This window comes from Erpetoichthys calabaricus, chromosome 11 (genome assembly GCF_900747795.2).
Source record: "Erpetoichthys calabaricus chromosome 11, fErpCal1.3, whole genome shotgun sequence".
Classification (NCBI taxonomy): domain Eukaryota; kingdom Metazoa; phylum Chordata; class Cladistia; order Polypteriformes; family Polypteridae; genus Erpetoichthys; species Erpetoichthys calabaricus.
Genome location: NC_041404.2, coordinates 70,851,804 through 70,872,143, shown reverse-complemented (window position 1 = coordinate 70,872,143; position 20,340 = coordinate 70,851,804). Strand labels below are relative to the sequence as shown.

Genomic DNA, 20,340 nt, shown 5'->3' with positions numbered 1-20,340 from the left:
CTCATACTTTTCATGTTCATACCTTTCAGTTGGCCAACATTTCTAAAAATCCTTTTTTTGCATTGGTCTTAATTGACATTCTAATTTTCCAAGATACTGAATTTGGGACTTTCATTAGTTTTCAGTTATAATCATCAACATTAAAAGAAATAAACATTTGAAATACATCAGTCTGTGTGTAATGAATGAATCTAATATACAAGTTTCACTTTTTGAATGGAATTACTGAAATAAATGAACTTTGTCATGATATTCTAATTTAATGACCAGCACCTGTAATCTACGAGTGACCACTTTGTTAAATCTCCAAAGGGGGCTAACCTCCTGTTCGATATAATGTATGAGTAACATTGTGCTCTGCTCAAATCTTCATTGGGGAAAAATGTAATGTATGAGTGACTGCACTCTAAACTCTCTGAGAGGGACCCCACAACCCCCCGCTTGTTTTTATTTTTAATATGTGATGTTCAAAAGGGCTAAAGTAAGCAAGCTATAGCACACCAGACCAGATTTTTAAGGAAAGGTGGTCATGCTACTCTAAAGAAATTAGAAGAAACTGTGCAAACTAAGAACAGAAAATTGTGGAAGACCCATAAAGCTGTTTGAATCTGATGAGAAAGAAATGCTGTCAAATATTTACTCAGCACGCTTCATTTATTTTAAGTCTTAACAGGAGATAACATTGTAGGGCATGCTGCAGATAAAAAAACATTTTTACAGAAAGGCAACCAGCAGATTAGACTGCAGTACACAAAAGACCATAAAGCATGGGGAGCAAGAACCTGTGGCAGAAGGTTTTATTGAGAAAGAAGTTCAAATATGAAAATTTTGTTTCACAATGATACCAGAAAAAGAGCTGGGAAGAAGTGCATTTATGACTTTCTATATCCTTCTATGACTTTGGGGTGTATTGTAATCAACAGTATTAGACACGGGTTTCAAATTCAGATCATGGAGGCCCACAGAAACTACTGGTTTTGTTCTAATCACTTTCTTGATTACTATGCAGTTACTATTGCTAATGAAACATACTTCTTTGGCCCTAAATTGGATTAACAAGCTTTTTAAGACTCAGACCCCTTAACAGTTTTTTTATACCCATAATTAAAAGTCAAACAATTATGATATGCAAAGTGAGCCAACATATGACATGATAACCTGATCCACTTTGCAGTTATGTGTCCATCAAACAACATCTGCTTCAATAAAATATTTGAAAAGTAAAAAAGGTGAAGGTCTCAGTAATGTTGATCTGCTCTGGTCCACAAAACATTTTCATGGTGCCCTCAGAAAAAAGAGAATTAACAGTTTTGAAAATGTCTGCTGTGGCAGCATGAGAGCAGCAACAAGCCATTAAATTACATCCATCCATCCTCTTCCGCTTATCAGAGATCGGGTTGCGGGGGCAGCAGCTTGAGCAGAGATGCCGAGACTTCCCTCTCCCCGGCCACTTCTTCTAGCTCTTCTGGGGGAATCCTGAGGCGTTCCCAGGCCAGCCAGGAGACATAGTCCCTCCAGCATGTCCTGGGTCTTCCCCGGGGCCTCCTCCCAGTTAAACGTACCCGGAACACCTCACCAGGGAGGCGTCCAGGAGGCATCCTGATCAGATGCCCGAGCCACCTCATCTGACTCCTCTCGATGCGGAGGAGCTGCGGCTCTACTCTGAGACCCTCCCGGATGACTGAGCTTCTCACCCTATCTTTAAGGGAAAGCCCAGACACCCTGCGGAGGAAACTCATTTCAGCCGCTTGTATTCGCGATCTCGTTCTTTCAGTCACTACCCATAACTCATGACCATAGGTGAGGGTAAGAACGTAGATCGACTGGTAAATTGAGAGCTTTGCCTTACGGCTGAGCTCCTTTTTCACCATGACAGACCGATGCAGAGCCCGCATCACTTCAGATGCCGCACCGATCTGCCTGTTGATCTCACGCTTCATTCTTCCCTCACTCGTGAACAAGACCCCAAGATACTTGAGCTCCTCCACTTGGGGCAGGATCTGGCCCCCAACCCTGAGAGGGCACTCCACCCTTTTCCGACTGAGGACCATGGTCTTGGATTTGGAGGTGCTGATTCCCATCCCAGCCGCTTCACACTCAGCTGCGAACCGATCCAGAGAGAGCTGAAGATCATGGCCTGATGATGCAAACAGGACAACATCATCTGCAAAAAGCAGTGACCCAACCCTGAGTCCACCAAACCGGACCCCCTCAACGCCCTGGCTGTACCTAGAAATTCTGTCCATAAAAGTTATAAACAGAATCGGTGACAAAGGGCAGCCCTGGCAGAGTCCAACTCTCACTGGAAACAGGTTCGACTTACTGCTGGAAATGTTGACTAAGCTCTGACACTGGTTGTACAGGGACCGAACAGCCCTTATCAGGGGGTCTGGTACCCCATACTCCCGGAGCAACCCCCCCGAGGGACATGGTCGAACGTCTGTTCCAAGTCCACAAAACACATGTAGACTGGTTGGGCAAACTCCCATGCACCCTCCAAGACCCTGCTAAGGGTGTAGAGCTGGTCCACTGTTCCGGGACCAGGACGAAACCACACTGTTCCTCCTGAATCCGAGGTTTGACTATCTGACGGACCCTCCTCTCCAGGACCCCCAAACAGATCTTTCCAGGGAGGCTGAGGAGTGTGATCCCTCTGTAGTTGGAACACACCCTCCTGTCCCCCTTCTTAAAGAGGGAGACCACCATCCCGGTCTGCCAATCCATAGGCACTGTCCCAGATGTCCATGCAATGTTGCAGAGGCATGTTAACCAAGACAGTCCTACAACATCCAGAACCTTGAGGAACTCAGGGTGTATCTCATCCATCCCCAGGGCCCTGCCACCAAGGAGTTTTTTGACCACCTCGGTGACATCAGTCCCAGAGATGGGGGACCCCACCTCCAAGTTCCCAGGCTCTGCTTCCTCACTGGAAGGCATGTTAGTGGGATTGAGGAGGTCTTCGAAGTACTCCCCCCACCGACCCACAACATCCCAAGTCAAGGTCAGCAGCGCACCATCCCCACCATATACAGTGTTGACACTGCACTGCTTCCCCCTCCTGAGACACCAGATGGTGGACCAGAATCTCCTCGAAGCTGTCTGAAAGTCGTTCTCCATGGCCTTCCCAAAATCCTCCCATGCCCGAGTTTTTGCCTCAGCAACCACCGAAGCCACATTCCTCTTGGCCTGCCAGTACCTATTAGCTGCCTCCAGAGTCCCACAGGACAAAAGGGTCCTGTAGGACAGGCATGTCAAACTCACTACCATTAGTGGGCCGAATCGACTGCCATACGTGCATCAGCGGGCCGCACTGTAACAAATACTATTATACAAAGTTACTGTAGTATTTCTTTCCAATACTGAAAACTTTAAAAAATGTAACACTTAAAGTTTAAAGTTTAAAGAAAAGCAATTTATTTCCATACAGTCTCCATACAACAGTGTAGAATTAGAGTCTTAGCCTCTTAGCTAGGTCCTTATTATATTATATTCATTATATTATATTCACTGCTTATATAGGAGCCTTACAGTGTGAGATTTATTTCTTTTGTCCCGACACTTGGCATCTCTTGTTAGTAACCAGCTCGTCAATATCAGGCTTGAAATCTTGTGCAGCTGCAACTTTTATGAGGGATGAAAGGTGCTTGACGGTAAGTCTTGAGCGATGTGGGGTTTTGGTAGCTTTCATTAACGAAAACAATTGCTCACCAAGGTAAGTGCTTCCGAACATTGACAGTACTCTCGATGCCAACTTACGGATCTGCACATACGAGGGTGGCAGGTAAGCATACAAGCCTGGCACACCAACTTCGTTGTATTTTGCCTTCAGAATAGAATCTGACTGCACTTCAATCAATTCCATTTGGATATTCTCAGGCGCATTCTCAACGTTGTAAAAGAACAGCGCAATGCCCTGTTTGTGTGAACTGAAATCACGAAAATGCTCACTGAATTTAATGCTCAGTAATTCAAGTTGGAAAACAAATCCTCCAAAAATCAAATTTTACTTTACTAAGTTTACTTCAAAGTTTATATTGTAAAATAAGCCGACATGCAAAAAGCCACCTGACCTACAATAATTTTACAAACTCAAAATCACAAAAATATGTTAATAAACAACTCACCAACTTGTTGCGTCCACTTCAGATCTTCAGCTGTAGTCTGCACTAACTGTTCGTTACAATACTAGCACAAAATTACATGAAACTAGAGCAAAAAAACGTGAAAATATGCGGGCAATTACTACTCGTGATGGTCAGTTCTGCTCAGTGGCCAGTCTCAGCAGCCCAGTCAGTAGTGTAGCTAGGGGCGGCTCTAGGCTCGTGGCGGCCCTGGGCAGAGAAAGAATCAGTGGCCCCTTCACCTGGCAATGTCAATACGGTATCTTATGCACGGCGGATGGCCACATCCGTTGTGGACACTGCATAGCCGCCTCGTGCTCATGACATGCTTTTATATACGCGTGTCCGTAACTTGAAAACCAAGTGCCGGCCCATGATATTCTCATTACGGCAGAAAATTATAATACTACATATAGCTTACTGCTCCGACTCTAGCGACATTTGTAAATACAGCATACTAATTAACAAGAAACACAATGTTTTTCGGCCACATTGCCGTCAGCAGTGTCGTTATTTTCTCTTTCTGTTTTATATTCAATATTTATTGGCGTGGCGGCCCCTGGGATTTGGCGGCACTGTGCAGGTGCACAGTTTGCACATGCCTAAGGCCACCCCTGCTGCCTGCTGCTGCAGCCTAGCACTTCAGTTGTGACGCTGCGGCTCATTAACTTTGGTCAAGGCTCGTGGCTATACTAGCAGATGACGTTTCCGGTACCGTAATGCCATGGGAAAACATGCTTTTGTCAGAAGGCAGAAGTAAGAAAAGTCAGTAAGTAACACTGAAGATGCAGAATTATTCAATCACAAACGATAGTAATCATTTGTACAAGTTCACTAGGATCTGTCATGCGGGCCGCACAGTTTTCTGTTGCTGGCCGCGTGTTTGACATGCCTGCTGTAGGACTCCTTCTTCAGCTTGACGGCATCCCTCACCGCTGGTGTCCACCAACGAGTTTGGGGATTGCCACCACGACAGGCACCGACCACCTTACGGCCACAGCTCCGGTCAGCCGCCTCAACAACAGAGGCACGGAACATGGCCCATTCGGACTCCCTCGAGACGTGGTCGAAGTTCTGCTGGAGGTGGGAGTTGAAGCTACTTCTGACAGGGGACTCTGCCAGACGTTCCCAGCAGACCCTCACAACACATTTGGGCCTACCAGGCCTGACCGGCATCCTCCCCCACCATCGAAGCCAACTCACCACCAGGTGGTGATCAGTTGACAGCTCCACCCCTCTCTTCACCCGATTGTCCAAGACATGTGGCCGCAAGTCTGATGACACGACCACAAAGTCAGTCATCGAACTGAGGCCTAAGGTGTCCTGGTGCCAAGCGCACATATGAATACACCTATGCTTGAACATGGTGTTCATTATGGACAATCCGTGACGAGCACAGAAGTCCAATAACAAAACACCGCTCGGGTTCAGATCAGGGGGGCCATTCCTCCCAATCGCGCCCTTCCATGTCTCACTGTCATTGCCCACGTGAGCATTGAAGTCTCCCAGCAGTACGAGGGAGTCCCCAGATGGTATGCCCTCTAGCACCTCCTTCAGGGACTCCAAAAAGGGTGGTTACTCCAAATTGCTGTTCGGCACATACGCACAAACAACAGTTAGGACCCGTCCCCCCACACAAAGGTGGAGGGAGGCTACCCTCTCATCCACCAGGGTAAACCCCAATGAACAGGCTCCAAGTCGGGGGGCAATAAGTATGCCCACACCCACTCGGCGCCTCTCAACGGGGGCAACTCCAGAGTGGTAGAGAGTCCAGCCCCTCTCAAGGAGATTGGTTCCAGAGTACAAGCTGTGAGTCGAGGTGAGCTCGACTATATCTAGCCGGAACCTCTCGACCTCGCACACTAGCTCAGGCTCCTTCCCCTTCAGAGAGATGACATTCCACATCCCAAGAGCCAGCTTCTGTAGCCGAGGATTAGACCGCCAAGGTCCCCACCTTTCAGCCACCACCCAACTCACACTGCACCTGACCTCCTTGGCCCCTCCCATAGGTGGTGAGCCCATGGGAAGATTAAATTACATCACATGTTCCATTATCAAGAAAGCTTCTTACTAAGAAACTGGTTGGAACAAAATTGGTTGGAGTTTGTTCTTCCAACTTAGCTGGTCATCTGTTGGCTTGCTGTGCATCTCATTATTGTTTGACTGCTACTTAAGGAAAATGCAAACAATTAAGGGGTCCGAGTCTTAAAAAGCAACTTACTTAAAACAAAGTTAAAAGAAATTCAATTAGTAGTAGTAATTGGTCATCAATTAAGAAAGTAGTAGTAGAAAGTAGTAGAAAACCTGCAGCCACTGTGGCCATCCAGGATCTGAGTTTGACTACCCTGGTGTAGGAGATGTGCTCACAAATCGATAGAATGATGACTGCTTGGAAATATAAACACATTCTGACTAATGACGCCGTATCATTTATAAGACCATTTTGGGAAAAACAATCTTGCAGCATGAAAATAACTCAACAAAAACTGCAAAAACAGTTAAGAACTGCTTGGAGAGCAAGTCTGCAGATGGCATACTTTAACAGTAATCTTCTGTAGACTGGCCAACTTAGAACACTGACCACAGCATAATTAAAGCTCTGTGGGGTTCATATGGACAGGGAAAAGAGAAAAAGTAACCAAAGTCAAAAGAAGAGGTATGGCAAATTCAGCAAGAAGACTGGAAAAAATTACCACAGGAATAATTAAAAAATGTGGTAGAGCAGTACCAAATCAAATTGTTTCAGTTTTGCACTTTAAGAGAGCCTACACCAGGGTCTCCAACTCCAGTCCTGCAGGGCTACTGGGGCTGCAGATTTTCATTCTAACCCTTTCCTTAATTAGTGTCCAAGTTTTCCTACTAATTATCTGTTCTGCTTTAATTTCAATTGACTTGCTATTTAGAACTCAGAATCCTTAATTGTTTCTTTTTTTCCTTAATTAGAAGCCAAACAATGAGATACAAACAAGCCAACACATGACCTGCTAATCTGTGTCCATCATACAATATCTGAAAATAATGAAAGATCTCAGTAACGTTGATCTTCTGAGGTCCACAAAACATTTTGATGGTGTCCACAGAAAAAAGAAAATCAACAGTTTTGGAAATGTCTGCTGTGGCAGAATGAGTACCTCAACAAGCAATGGAATTAAATAACGGGTTTAATTAACAACAAGAATTTGCTTCTCATTAAGATACTGGATGGAGTGAAATTTGTTGGAGTTTAAAGCCTCAACTTAGCTGGTCATCTGTTGGCTCACTAACTTCACATCATTTCTGTTTGAGTGCCGTTTCAGGAACAAAAATGAAGCAATTCAGGGAACTAATTATGAAAAAAAACCCATCTCAATTAAAATGAAAAAGGTCACTATTTAAAAAAAGTGTTGGAATGAAAACCTGCAGCCACAGTAGCACTCTAGAACTGGGACTGGAGACCACTGGTCTACCAAAATAATAACTCATATAAAAAATACAGGATATTTTATTGCATCAATGTTTGTGATAATTCTAATGATATATAATGTCTTAATGAGCAAATCAACACTTGCTGCTAATATACCTAGGTTTAAAATCATTTTTCTGGGTGGCCTAAAATTTTGCACTTTTCCTGTATGTCACCACTTTAAACAAGTAAGTAGCTTAATATTTTTTCATCTTTATCAGGATGATTTAAACTCTTACATGTTTTCAGCATTTACATGTCACAATAATTGAATCATTGGTGTTAAATGACATAGAGTTGTGAGTATTATAGTACAGACTCTACGTACTACACTCCAAAAAAGTAAAAGTACAAATCAAGCAAATATCAGATTTTTTGGCAATGAGGAACACTTGGTTCTGACTCACTTAATGAGGAATGGATTTGTACTTTTTAGAAACCTGACAAGGGTGTTTCCAACAATCTAAAGAAAACTCCATATACCCTGTATATAGATTAACCTAAACTCTCATCTGCAATAAATTGAAGACAGTTTGATCCTGCCAGATTTCTTTATATTTTCCTTGCATGCTTGTATTGATATGACCTGGACTTAGCCGTGGTTTATGTTTGATGAACTCTTTTATTCCCTCGTAGTTGTGAAGCTTCTCAACCTAGCCAAGGTGAAGCTCTAAGATGCTTCCATACCCCTAAATCCATCAAAAACCTGTTAAGAACAAAGACAATACAAGGGACTTGCCTTTAGTACACATAACATAACAGTTCTAAAAATACGCCACATCCAAACATTCCAGATGTTACCAAAAGGAAATACAATTTAGCTTTTAAACCTGTCCCTAAAACAAACTTTTTCTTATGTTACGCAGCCACTGGATATCTTAGCAACCATTGATAAGATGATTTTTTTGCAAAAACGTAATCTTTCAGCATGAAATCAACCAAAGGAAAAAAAAAACTCAAATACAGTTAGAATTTGCTTGGAGGAGATGTTCCAGTGTAAGTGGATTGTTCCAAATTAAGCATGATAGAACACCCTGGTCTGTTTCTGACCATTCTTCAAGAGGCATTAGCCTTTTCAGAATGAGTTGCTATTACACTGGTCAATGACAAATGTCTTTCTTGGCATTTTATATGTTTGTGGATATCTTGATAGAAATGGTAGCCTTCTTGGTGCTTGTTAGTTCAGATTCATTTGAAGCACTTAACAAGACTTGCATGTTTAAAACAGGGAAATTCACATGGAAGGAGAAACTTTTAAAATCAAAAATTCTGCAAAGTCCACAACATTATGAAAGACTGCTCTCACCCTTCTCATGGTCTCTTTGCCCCACTTCCATCTGGCAGAAGGTTCTGTAGCAGCCAAACCAATTCTGTCAGGTGCTGCAACAGTTTGTACCCCTTAGCTGTGTGGATTCTAAAGTCTGTGCTAGATGATCTGCTCCTAGTGGTTTATTTATATACAGGACATCTGTTAACCACTGTTGTCTCTTTTATCAGCTGTTATCACCAAATTATTTATTACTATTTTAATTTATTTCTGTCTATTAATTTACCTATATTTATTCACTTATCTATTAAAGTGTAATATAGTTGAGTATACTAAGTATTTTGTTGTTTAACTTTTGTTATGTTACATGCAGTATGTACTATTTGTACCGATGTTGCCCCATGGTCCTAAGGAATGTTATTTGTGCCATTGAACACTACAACATTGTGTATGGAAAGCTACTTGACAGTAACATCTCTGCCTCCAAGTACAGTATTTACTGGACTGGGATCATTAGTGCGTTTTATTTAAGTATGGTGGTCCCGCTGTAAACTGGCTCCAGGGTCTGGGATAGACCATGTATGAGGGACCTGGGAGTACCTGCTTACTTTTGAAATACAAACTCTCTTTATTTTTGAAAATATCATGATAATTATATTATATTTCTTTCAAAAATATAATAATCCCACTAGAACTCAGATCCCTACACTTTGTACTCAGTAGAATTTAAACCCGACATGTTGGATGAGAGAATTATATCAGTAACAGCTATCAGGTTTTCACTTGTAGGGGTGTGCAGTAATTTGCTTAAACTTTCCCATCTTGCCTCAAATATGACTGGCTTAGGGACAATTGAGTACATTGTAATTATATGTAAGTCAGATGCACTTGTTATTTGGCACTATATGTCAGTATTTATGGTGACACAACAGAAATAGACATCACATACGAACCAAGGTTATTATAGTTAACAAAAGGTAAAATCAAAACTGAATCTATTAATAAAAAAACATTTTCATAATCTGAAATAAAATCATTAAGAACACTGAAATAAAAACCTAAGACTAAACAAAACTATTAAAGAAGCTGGAAAGGCTAATGGAAATAAAATAATAATTTACTAAAAATATTTTTAGTTTTAGTCACAACCAGACTTACACAAGGGTTAACCTTGAATGCTGGGGTCCTGAAATTAATCAAAATGTATTAATAAGAATTTCATATTTGGTTTTTGAATAAATATTCCTGCAGTTAGTCTTAAGCCCTTGTAACTTTTAACTCTAAAACAGAAACTCATCCACCATGAGCCACCCACATATATTCATCCAGTGATCGGCAACTGGTGAAGGAGGGCAGGTGTTCACACAGCATTGTGGTGACAGAGCAAGCTGAATACAGGTCCATAAAGTGTGTAACTAAGAAAGCGAATTACTGTGTTAGAATAGTGACAGTTCTTCAGGAGCTGATAGTGACAGCATGATAGATTCTGGTTCAGGTGTTAGTGAAAAATACCAAGGCAATGATTTTGCTTTAAATGGGCTTGGTAGCTTTCAAAGTGGCCATTCACTGGATCCCCGGGGCTCAACAGAGAAGGATTAGACACAGATAATCCCTTACAGAATTTCAGTCTGTTCATAAATGATGACATGTTAGCTGTAATTCTGATTGAGCCCAAGATAAGGTATGTACACAGCAGCACACACTAAGCCAAATTCCAGGCTGCATGAGAGTCTAATGTCCATTATGCTGAGCTGCCATGTTTCTTTGCACTTCTTGTATTTCAAGATGTAATTCAAATGCCTGAAGTCGGAATGTGCTGAACAACAAAACCATTACTGTATGGACAGAAAAATTACAGGTGAGTAACACTTCAGTTTATTTTTCAGGTGACTGCGTTTTGTTGACAATAATTCACCTCCCACTTCACAAAGGAAAAATCCTTTTTGAAAATAAAACGGAACTGATCGAGAGACTGACAAGGTCAACATACAAGATCAGCATAAAGTTGCTGACCACTCACTTTTGGTTTAAAAAGGTAATTTAACAACGAAGCGATACAAACGTAAAATTCCTGAGTTGGCAATGTCTCTACTAAACTACAGGTAGGCAGGTGAAGAGTCTGCCAACTGATGAAAAACTAAACCTACTAATGTGTTTTTGCATTTATTCTTTACTAGCTGTACCCCGTGGCTTCGCCCACATAGTAATGAAACAGGACAAACTTTAAAAATCAATAGACGTTGACACTATATCTGATTGTGTTCAGCTCTGATGGGAAAGCTTTACCCGCGTGGGGAGAAAAGCACATGGCTGTGATATCTCTGGCAATCAGCAGCTACCCTCTTAAACACATGGAGCTCTGATCTCTCTCTCTCAAAAACGTCAAACGTTACTCCTTAACAATCTGTAGGTGATAATGTCTATTGCACAAACAGGTATCGCTAGCTAAGGAGAGGCAAGGTACACTCCAACATGTGGCGAGATGTAGACTAACTCAAACAGAGGCTGGCGAGTGAATGAGGAAGGCCCCGCCCCCCTGCTCTCAGCCCACAGCCACTCTGTTGGATTTGCATAAATACATCAGTACTGCAAGCGAACTATGGTAGTTAGCGTGATGAAAGAAGACACAAAATCAACCAGAAAGTTCAAGCAAATTATAGAAAACAACCAGATCTAAGTCCATTAAGTAATTCTCTCATGAACAGTGGACAGACATAGGCAGAATGTGCTTGGACCACAAAATGTTTAAAATCATTTCTTAGCTATTCAATTCAATTCAATCAATTCAATTCAATTTTATTTGTCATTTAGCAGAACATCCAAGATGTGCTGCAGAACGAAAATACGATGCACAAGACATTAATAAAAACACATAGTTAAAATCAGCCTACAATAAAATACTAAAATGCTTCATTTAAAAGACGAACGGCAGTAGGAAAAAAACTGTTTTTAAACCTGGTAGTTCTACATTTCAGGCTGCGGTACCTTCTGCTTGAGGGCATGAGGGAAAAGAGTTCAGAGGCAGGATAAGTAGGGTCTCTAGAAATCCGCACAGCTCTGGCCAGACAGCGTTGTTTTGCCAAATCTTGTACATTAGGCAACGGGGCTCCAATGATCCTCTCCGCAGCCCTCACCACTTTCCTCAGTGCTTTCCAGTCCGAAGCGCTGCAGCTCTCCTGCCACAGAGAGCTGCTGCTGGTTAGCACGCTCTCTATGGTCCCTCTGTAAAAAGTGGTGAGGACTGACTTACTGAGATGGGCCCTCTTTAGCCTCCGCAGAAAGATCAAGCGCTGGTGAGCTTTCTTGATGACGGAGGAGGTGTGCAGGGACCAGGTGAGGTTGTTCGTCACATTAACTCCCAGGAACTTAGTAGACTGCACAATTTCCACAGCAGTGTTCTTAATGTAGACCGGGATGTGTATCAGCTGTTTCTTCCTGAAGTCGATCACCAGTTCTTTTGTTTTTTCGACATTCAGTATCAGATTGTTTTTATCACACCATTCCACAAATGACTTCACCTCCTCTCTGTAATCCCCTTCCCCGTCACCTCGAATGAGACCCACCACTGTTGTGTCGTCCGCATACTTAATAATTTGGTTTGTGCTGAACTTGGCACAACAATCGTGGGTCATGAGCGTGAAGAGGAGGGGACTTAGAACACACCCCTGTGGAGAACCTGTGCTCAAGGAGATGGTATCTGATTTATTCTTTCCTACCCGTACGTACTGTGGCCTATCCATTAGAAAGTCCAATATCCAGTTTTGCAGAGGTATGCCCAGTCCCAATGGGCCCAGTTTGCTGATCAAATTCTGAGGGATGATGGTATTAAAAGCCGAACTAAAATCAACAAACAACATGCGGACCATAGCGTCTCTATTCTCCAGATGTTCCAATGAAAAATGGAGTGCAATAGATATGGCATCCTCTGTGGCACGGTTGGAGCGGTAGGCGAATTGGAGTGGGTCAAAAGAGGAGGGTAGGACAGAAGTAATGTGGTCCTTGATCAGCCTCTCGAAACATTTCATCACTATTGATGTTAAGGCTACAGGGCGATAGTCATTCATGGTTGTGACTATGGGTTTTTTCGGAACTGGGATGATTTCTGAGGTTTTAAAGCAAGATGGCACAACAGCTTGACACAGAGAGATGTTAAATATATCCGTAAGGACATGTGTCAGCTGCTCCGCACATCCTTTGAGTACACAACCTGGTATCTGGTCTGGTCCCGCAGCTTTCCTTGGATTAATTCTCCTCAAAGTCCGTAGAACATCATCCGGTTCCAGACACAGTGCCTTCTCATCAGGATGAGGGGTGGCCTTCACTGGTGGTGTATCATTCAATGCTTCAAACCGTCCAAAGTACTTATTTAGGTCATTCAGGAAGTTGAAGCTATCATCACAGGGGTAAGAAACTGTTTTGTAATCTGTCACAGATTTAATCCCCTGCCACAATCTTCTGCTGTTCCTGTGATCTTGAAAATGACTCTCTATTTTCTTTCCATGAGCCCTTTTAGCTCTTCTAATAGCTTTATTTAGGTTGGCTCTTGCTGTTCTAAGGGCAGCTATATCTCCAGATTTAAAAGCACAGTTTCTCTCTTTCAGCAAAACTCGCACCTCAGCAGTCACCCACGGTTTATCATTTGCCCTGACAATGATGTTTTTGGTGACGCAGACATCCTCCATGCACTTGTTTATGTAGCCAAACACAGCCTCTGCATATTCATTTATGTCTATCCTTTGATCTGTGGTAGCTGCCTCACTGAACACAGACCAATCAGTGCACTCAAAACAATCCTGTAGTGCATTCATGGCTTCTTCTGGCCAAACTCTCACCTGTTTGAGTGATGGTTTTGATCTGATGAGCACAGGTCTATATGCTGGGATTAGCATAATAGAGATGTGGTCTGATGAGCCAAGATGGGGACGTGGGGATGCTTTGAATGCTCCTTTAATGTTGGTGTAGACATGATCCAATATATTGGTTCCTCGAGTTGCAAAATCCACATGTTGGTAAAAATGGGGTAAACCTCTCTTCATGTTTGCCTGGTTAAAATCCCCAGCAACGATGACTACTCCCTCTGGATGTGTGGTTTGCAAATCGTTGATACAGTGGCAGAGTGTGTCAATGGCTGCCTTGGTGTCAGCGTCAGGGGGAATATAAACAGCTACTATAAGTACAATGGAAAATTCCCGTGGCAAATAAAAAGGCCGGCATTTAACTACCAAAAACTCAGTGTCCGGAGAGCAACATGTGTGGATTATTTTTGAGTCAACACACCATCTGTTGTTTATGTAGATGATGATACCTCCGCCCCGTGTTTTGCCACTGAGACTGCTGCTCCTGTCTGCCCGATGAATCGTTAGCCCCTCCAGGCTAATAGCAGTGTTGGTTGTGGAGTCGGTGAGCCAGGACTCCGTAAAGACAAAAGCACAGCAATCCTTAATCTCCCGCTTCGATGTTAAATCCAACCGAATGTAGTCCAATTTATTCTCCAGTGAGCGGATATTTGCCACCAAGATCGATGGTAGTGGCGTTCTGCATGGATTAGCTTTAGCTTTAACGCTGAGCCCACCGCGGACACCTCGCTTTTGTTTACGCATACACCGCCGCCGTCTTGTTCTCGAGGCGCGGATAGCACAGGTAGATAATATGGGTGCTAGACTGGCCTCACCGCTCGTCCGCAGCAGTCCAAATTCTTTCAGTAGAACCATGGTATTTGGATTTACTAGTCCTTTATCCTGTTCCGTACCCAATGACAGAAGGTTTAGACGAGTATATGTCTGAATTTCCATGTTGAGTGACATTAAATCACTATAAAGAATGTGTTTTTATCATGAGCCCGTGCAGCCGCAGCCTGCGTGGCGCCGCCAGATCAGGAACATATGGGTCAAGGGTAACCTACAATCCAAATTTCAAGTCCTCATGGTTTGGGAGATTTTGTGATGAGTGAGTCAGTGGTATTTGGCTTTTATATATATAGATTTATTAATTTGTCTTTTTTAGTTTACATTCACAGCTCAAAATTTATGATATTGTGAAAATAATCCAGTGGCAGAATTATGTTTTAAAATACTTGTCTCCCTCTTTTCAATCCCTCTCTCTCTCAGAATATATTAAAATACTATACAGTAATCCCTCCTCCATCGCGGGGGTTGCGTTCCAGAGCCACCCGCAAAATAAGAAAATCCGCGAAGTAGAAACCATATGTTTATATGGTTATTTTTATATTGTCATGCTTGGGTCACAGATTTGTGCAGAAACACAGGAGGTTGTAGAGAGACAGGAACGTTATTCAAACACTGCAAACAAACATTTGTCTCTTTTTCAAAAGTTTAAACTGTGCTCCATGACAAGACAGAGATGACAGTTCTGTCTCACAATTAAAAGAATGCAAACATATCTTCCTCTTCAAAGGAGTGCGCATCAGGAGCACAGACTGTCAGAAAGACAGAGGAAAGCAAACAAATCAAAAGGGCTGTTTGACTTTTAAGTATGAGAAGCACCGCTGGTACAAAGCTGTTGAAGGCGGCAGCTCACACCCCCTCCGTCAGGAGCAGAGAGAGAGAGAGAGAGAGACAGAGAAAAACAAACAGTCAAAAATCAATACGTGCCCTTCGAGCTTTTAAGTATGCGAAGCACCGTGCAGCATGTCGCTTCAGGAAGCAGCTGCACAGAAGATAGCAACGTGAAGATAATCTTTCAGCATTTTTAGACGAGCGTCCGTATCGTCTAGGTGTGCGAACAGCCCCCCTGCTCACACCCCCTACGTCAGGATCAGAGAAAGTCAGCACAAGAGAGAGAGAGAGAAAAGTAAGTTGGGTAGCTTCTCAGCCATCTGCCAATAGTGTCCCTTGTATGAAATCAACTGGGCAAACCAACTGAGGAAGCATGTACCAGAAATTAAAAGACCCATTGTCCTCAGAAATCCGTGAACCAGCAAAAAATCTGCGATATATATTTAAATATGCTTACATATAAAATCCGCGATAGAGTGAAGCCGCGAAAGGCGAAGCGCGATATAGCGTGGGATCACTGTACTCTTTTTGTTCTTAACATCAGCCATACCATACATATTACATATCAGGGATTTTTCCTGCTTTATGTCCAAACCTGTTGGGATAGGCTCCACGATTCCTGTGATTTTGCTCTGGAACAGTGGGTTTAGAAAATGTATATATTGTTCCTAATCTCAGATGTTGTTTCTGTCATTTTGTGGCTGTCCATACTCCTATTACATGCTCTTACTCTGCTCATTTAAGGGAATACTGTTCTTATCCACCTTAACACTACATGCTTGTTTTTCTTTGTTTCCCTCAAAACAACTAGGTGGGGTCTGCATACTGATTCAAGCCTAAGAGCTCTGTTTTCCCTAAGCCCCCATGGTTTTCTTGATCACACCTGTCAGAACATAATAGAATCTATTTTCTGATTTTTTATATCTTTTCAGGCCTGCAGGTGGCAAAATTCTGTCTATAAATGTTATGTGCCTGAGATAACAAAGGTCAGTATGGGAGCTTTTTGAATGAAATATTGAAGGCATTAATTGTAAGCAACTTGTCTTGAAGCAGGATATGTTATGTGCTGTAGACATAAACACTCAAACCTTAAAATTCACCAAAATGTCTTCACAAATTGGCCCATACTGGGCAAGAAAAGGAAAAGATGGAAAGTGCTAACAGACAGAGCACATTTGTTCAGCACAAATGACATAGAAAATATTTTAACCCTTAAACCACCGAAACCGGCTATAGTCGGTTCCCAATGCAATTTGCCAGCATGCCAGAGCCAAATATATTTGCCAAAGTACATTCGTTGAACGTCGCAACCAGCTAGAGTTGGTTTCCAGTGCAATTTGGAAGCACGCCGAAGCCGAGTATATTCGGCGACATACATTCGGAGACGTACATTCATTGAACTCTACAACAGGCTAAAGTTGTTTCCCAATGCAATTTGCCAGCATGCTGGAGCCAAGTATATTCGGCAAAGTATATTCATTGAATGCTGCAACAGGCTATAGTCGTGTCTCAGTGCAATTTGCCAGCACGCAGGGGCTGAGTATATTCAGTGATGCACATTCATTGAACACTGCAACCGGCTATAGTCTCTTTACAGAGCAATTTGCCAGCATGCCAGAGCTGATCAGTCAGTGCCATATATTCGTTGAGCAGCCAGCTCATGACCACTGCCAGCCCCAGAACCACTGCAGCAACACTGTCCCTGGGATTCAGCCGCTGCACTAGACTAGCCTGCAAGCATCAGCGCTTACTTCTTAGTGCTTGCATGCAGCCAGTTCATGCACAGTTGGCTCGGTGATTTACTGAAATTCATCAATGGTGTCAGTTGCATGCGTCCGGGGTGCATTAAGGTATGTGGCAGTTTATGGGTTAAAAACAATAAAATTGTTCATATTCAGTATCTGGTTTTGTTTATGCTTGTTTTTATCGGACAAAAACAAAAAACAGATAGCAAACCATGTAGTGTAGTAAGCTTTTAAACTCATATCCAAGCCTGTTAAGTGTACAGTCCTGTCTGATTGTGACACAAAACTAAACTCCATAGTAGCTCTTTAACCATGCCATAATTACTAAAACTGAAACTAATAGATATGAAAATAAAATAGAAATGTCTTTGTGAAATAACAACTAAATTAAAACTAAACTGAAGTTATAAATAAGGTCAGAAAAAATGCAGAAATAAAAACTAATATAAAAAGGCAAATCTATAATACCGGCGGCACGGTGGCACAGTGGGTAGCGCTGCTGCCTCGCAGTTGGAAGACCTGGGGACCCGGGTTCGCTTCCCGGGTCCTCCCTGCGTGGAGTTTGCATGTTCTCCCCGTGTCTGCGTGGGTTTCCTCCGGGCGCTCCGGTTTCCTCCCACAGTCCAAAGACATGCAGGTTAGGTGGATTGGCGATTCTAAATTGGCCCTAGTATGTGCTTGTTGTGTGGGTGTGTTTGTGTGTGTCCTGCGGTGGGTTGGCACCCTGCCCGGGATTGGTTCCTGCCTTGTGCCCTGTGTTGGCTGGGATTGGCTCCAGCAGACCCCCGTGACCCCGTGTTCGGATTCAGCGGGTTGGAAAATGGATGGATGGAAATCTATAATACCCTTGATATGAACTGATATCACACCTCAGTGAGTCCGGTACCAGCATGCTAAACCTATTTCATCTGTTGCTGACCACATTTCCTCATTATGACTTGCACAATATGTTCAGGACTAAAAGCCTGTCCTATTGTGTGTCAAAGGTTTCTGTAACTCTCAATCGAAACCATGAAAGTCACAAGAAGGTTTTTAAGGTGCTACTTTTTCCCATATTTAATTTTTCCAACAAATAATACATAAATAAATAAAATAAACAATGTAATATTTTTAGAAGGTTTATGATAAAAACTTATTTTGTTTACCTCACAAACTGTCATTACCTTTAGGTTCAGCACTAATTTAATAAAACAGTAAAATGTTTTGACAAAATACTGACTTATCTGACAAGGTATTTTAACTTAGCATAAAAAATTTCAGTTTATCAATCAACACCGGTGATTCCCAATGTGGGCACACGCCCCACTGGGGGGAATTAGATTTTTTAGGGGGGCAAATCGAAAATTTAGGTACATTAAACAATTTATAAAATGAAAAAACAGAAATTTACTGTTAAAATGATAGAAAAAATAAACAAATAATTTTATTTTTTTACAGAGACATTTATATATTTATATAAACATAGAAGGAATGGTGAAGAACCCTTTAATTTATGATTTTACAGCCGGCTTAGGGTTTTTCTACTTAGAAATCGTTTTTACCATTAAAATAATATGAATTGTAACAATGATTATAAACTTTTGCAATATAACAAAAATATAAAATGATCAAAATATTACAGAAAAAGCTGTCATTAAAGTTACTTTATATTTATGAATATCATGTCTCTTTTATATTTTTCAAAACTGTATTTGCTGTATTTTCATATTACTTCATATTATATTATTTTTTTTTTACAATTTCTTAAAGATTTCTTTGTCAGTACTTCAACTATCCTTTCCCTCTTTTGTTTACATTTTCTTTGGAAGCTTGTTTAGACCAAATTAATGACATTATGGGCTTCCGCCACGTGAGTAGGAGTTCACATTTTGAATAGGTAATAATTAGAATAAGGTATATGTTACAGTGGGGGACATCATGATTTTAGAGAGGCCTAGGTGGGGCATGGCCAAAAAAAGGTTGGGAACCACTGATCTACACCATTGCCTATTGGATTTAGAATTCCCAATGTTTCCTTCAAATATTTTTCCATCTCTAAATGAATAACTGTGTATTTTATTAAACTAATTTACATTATCTGACCTTTATACTGTAACTATAACACAATTTTCCATTTTTCAGATTAAAATTAGGCAGTTTATTACATGTGAAATTGTTAAAATAAAAAACAAAGATTTACCTCAAGGAGTTTGGTATCTGGAAGGTAGCAATCTTTCCAGTGGTCAATGAAAATTATATCACACTTTTCAATTGCATGTTTTTTCTTTAACTGTGGAATCAGGTCACCAGAGGGTCCCTCTAGGACTTGTATCTGTAGAATGATGCAATATTGACAAGAATTACTGTGAATTGTCTAATTACAAAATATCATACAGTATACTAAGTAATTGGAGGTGTACCACACTTTACTTTGCTCTCCAGTCCAGCCCAGGCAATAATCTGCTTTGCAATTTTAGCATAGGCAGGGTTAAACTCCATTGTGAAAAGGCGTCCTCCAGGAGGTAGTAGGCGAGCTATTCTCAAGGATGAATATCCACAGTATGTACCCAGCTCTAGGACAATTGAAGGATTTGCTTCACAAATCAGCTTATCCAGAATCAATCCTATGTAAAAAGAAACAGATCACACAGTTCATCAGTGCTCTCCTTTTGTCTTGCGTATAGATTTAAAGCAAAAAGTAGCATCTCTGTTGCTTGGTTATAGCAGAATTAAAACAATTATAAACAGTTGGAATACCCCATTCACACCATGAAACATATAGTTCAGGCAAGGACAGAAATTTAAAGAGCAACATCACTGTGTGTGGAATTCTACATATGCTCTTTTACATTTTCTTAGCATCTACAGTCGTAGCCAAAAGTTTTGAGAATGACACGTATTGGTTTTCACAAAGTTTGCTGCTTCATTGTTTTTAGATCATTTTGTCAGATGTTTCTAAGGTATACTGAAGTATAATTACAAGCATTTCATACGTTTCAAAGGCTTTTATTGACAATTACATTAAGTCTATGCAAAGAGTCAATATTTCCAGTGTGGGCCCTTCTTTAGGATGAATACAAGACCTCTGCAACTCAGCCTGGCATGCTGTCAATCAGCTTCTGGGCCAAATCCTGACTGATGGCAGCGCATTCTTGCATAATCAACGCTTGGAGTTTGTCAGAATTTGTGGATTTTTTTTTTGCCCACCGCCTCTTGAGGATTGACTACAAGTTGTCAATGGGATTAGGGCCTGGGGAGTTTCCTAGCCATG

General features: G+C 41.7%; 1 protein-coding gene across 2 annotated transcripts in view; it reads right to left on the bottom strand.

Moving 5' to 3' along the window:
* Positions 1–20,340, bottom strand: part of comta (catechol-O-methyltransferase a) — an 86,897-nt gene that overhangs the window by 14,337 nt on the left and 52,220 nt on the right. For both annotated transcript variants that reach the window (XM_051933518.1, XM_051933517.1), the window contains exons 3-4: positions 19,500–19,693; positions 19,270–19,401 (exon numbers count right to left, since the gene is read on the bottom strand). In XM_051933518.1, the coding sequence (XP_051789478.1) occupies positions 19,270–19,401; positions 19,500–19,693 (326 nt within the window). The remainder of the gene's footprint in view (positions 1–19,269; positions 19,402–19,499; positions 19,694–20,340) is intronic.